Raw genomic sequence first — 2,542 nt, forward strand, 5'->3', positions numbered from 1 at the left:
TTGACAAGGCTGCCTCTCCCCCTTCCACTCGCTTTGCCTCAGCTCCAACTACCTAGTTACCAGCTGCAGGCCAGCCTGCAGTCCCAGCCCTCCTGGGTGAGCTCGGACTCACTGATTCTGCCCCGATTCCTTTAGCACCTCGTGTGTTCACCGAGTCCTGACTCATCCAACTTGGGCTTGGTGCTTCCTTTCAACTCAAGATCTCAGCTCACTTGAGGGGACTTATCTGAGAAGAATGAGCTGGAGAGGCATTAGAATTGCCTCCCTGCCGCAACCCCTCACAAAGATTGTCCCAGAAAGCCTCCAGCAGCTGAGGGCTCGCCTCGTCTTCCCGTGTGTCTGTGTGTGATGGAAAATGTGTCTCTCTTCCTTGCAGGCAGTGCTCTCAGCGGGACACGGCAGCTCCAACAGGTATGGAGAGAAGCAGCCAAGGGCCTCGCCTCCCTCCTGCTGCCCCTCGTTTGCTCCCAGCCTGCCCTCCCCTTTGCTGTCCCCCAAGCCAGAGGCTGGGCCCAGAGGAAGTACCCAGGAGACTCTGCCCCCAGCCCCCAAGCTAGACTCACGCTCCTTTCTCACTGAAACTGCCCGAGTTTTTATGGGTTTGTTTTATTTGAAAAGTTGGCGAATCTTTGGCGGGACACCTGCTTGTAAAACGGGAAAGAAAAAGCCTCTGAGATGGTGATGCAGATTTGGAGTGTGAGGAGGGCAGCTGTGCGGGAGGACGTAGGGGAAAACGCCCCGCGCCCCGCCCCGGCAGACTCCAAGAGGCCCGGGAGGGGCCCGGCGCTCGGCCTGCAGCCCAGGGTGGGCCTCCGCGTCCTTCCCGCTGTCAGCTACAGTCGCTTCACCGCTTTCAGCTTCAGCTAGAAATCTGTCAGAGGAGGAAAATGGGCTCATGAGGATGAGGCAGATATGAGAGGCGGCATGGAATAGAACCTCTGTAAACAGGAAAGCACTTTACGAAGATCACGTTGGTATCAGTCTCTTCCGTATAAAAGGAAGTACTGTCACACCAAATTATGTCACTTGTCACCTCACAACAGCCCCAGTGAGTCAAGCAAGCAGGGGTTATTGCTTCACTTTATACACAAGGAAACTGAGGCTCAGAGAAGTGAAGTGACTTGCCAAAGGTCACACAGCTATGAGATAGCAGAGGCAGGCTGAGACCTACATCTGACCTACTCCAAAACCCACAAGAGTCCCTCCTTCCACTGACTCACATCCAACTTGATTCTTTCAAAAAAGAATAATGTTGATGATGAAACAGTAGTCCATATTTATTGAGGCCCTACTGCGTGTCGCAGTGTTCTAAGAGCAGCATGTACTCCTTCAACCGTACACCTTTAGGAAGTACCCCTATAGACAAGGATCCTGAGAAGCTGTCACCCGGCTAGGGAGGGGCAGGGCTGGGATGTGAACCCAGCAGGCCAGCTCCAGAATCTGCTGCTTTACCTCTGCCCCACTGCTTTGCACCCACCCTCTTAGGGTCTTCTTTACCTCTGGGGCCCGTCAGCCTCTGGGATCCCCCCGGGTTCCTCACAGGCCTCTCCCTGCCTTCCCCACAGGCTGGCTCTGAAGCGCACCTGCTCGCCCTTCACTGAGGAGTTTGAGCCTCTGCCCTCCAAACAGGCCAAGGAAGATGATCTGCAGAGAGGTAGCCTCCTGCCCCGCCCCCTATGTGTCCTCCGAGCTCACCCCCGCCCCAGCTCCCCACAAGGCCTCCCCAAAGCCTCCACCTGATCCTGGTCCAGGAAGCCAGGGCTGTACCCGCCCCAGCTGGGAGGGCTTGAGGGGTTCTTTACTCTCTGAGGCTGGGGCTGGGCCAGGATTTGAGAGAAGGGCAGACAGTCATGGAGCTGGAGGGCTTCTGCCTGCTGTGACCTTGTTGGATGTGGGCGTCCTGGGGCAGCCATAAGGCAATAGGCTTGTGGTGTTGGGCAGTCTCCCCACTTTCTCTAATGGGGGAGGAGTAGGTGGGCTTTCCATACCTGGCATTCTGGCTTTGACACAGTAAATCCGTGACTTCCTGGGAGAGAGGGACTGGAGCTAACCATCAAGAAGAAACCGACCACCGACTAAGATCAAAAGCTTCTAGCAGCCTTGAACTGAGCCTTGCGCCCTGCTGGGTGTCATATCAAAACCACCCACAACAACTCTGAAATAGCGGTGGAGCTGCCTCCATCTTCCATCTGGATAAGATGAGGCTTAGTGATGTTAAAAGAATTTCTTCAAGGTCACAGAGCTGGCAGGTGGCAGGCCAGGGATTCAAACCCACCAGAATCAGCAGAGTCTGAGGAAGTGAAGGGATCTACAGAGCCAGGTCGGGTGTTTCCCAGCTGGCAACAGACCCTCAGCAAGGATTTGCTCTTTTTGCAGAAATTAGTCTTGGGTTAGCCCCCTAGATATTCCCTTGTACCTCTAAAGCCACCCCTTTGCTTCTCAGTTCTGCTGTACGTGCGGAGAGAGACTGAGGAGGTATTTGACGCCCTCATGTTGAAGACCCCGGACCTGAAGGGGCTGAGGAGCGCGGTAAGAGGCCTAA

General features: G+C 55.2%; 1 protein-coding gene across 1 annotated transcript in view; it reads left to right on the forward strand.

Moving 5' to 3' along the window:
- GRHL3 (grainyhead-like 3 (Drosophila)) overlaps window positions 1–2,542 on the forward strand; it is a 35,637-nt gene that overhangs the window by 25,965 nt on the left and 7,130 nt on the right. Inside the window, exons 12-14 of the mRNA XM_010830057.1 lie at window positions 377–411; window positions 1,566–1,654; window positions 2,444–2,529. Of these exons, the coding sequence (XP_010828359.1) occupies window positions 377–411; window positions 1,566–1,654; window positions 2,444–2,529 (210 nt within the window). The remainder of the gene's footprint in view (window positions 1–376; window positions 412–1,565; window positions 1,655–2,443; window positions 2,530–2,542) is intronic.

This window comes from Bison bison, unplaced genomic scaffold (assembly GCF_000754665.1).
Source record: "Bison bison bison isolate TAMUID 2011002044 unplaced genomic scaffold, Bison_UMD1.0 scf7180017864516, whole genome shotgun sequence".
Lineage (NCBI taxonomy): Eukaryota > Metazoa > Chordata > Mammalia > Artiodactyla > Bovidae > Bison > Bison bison.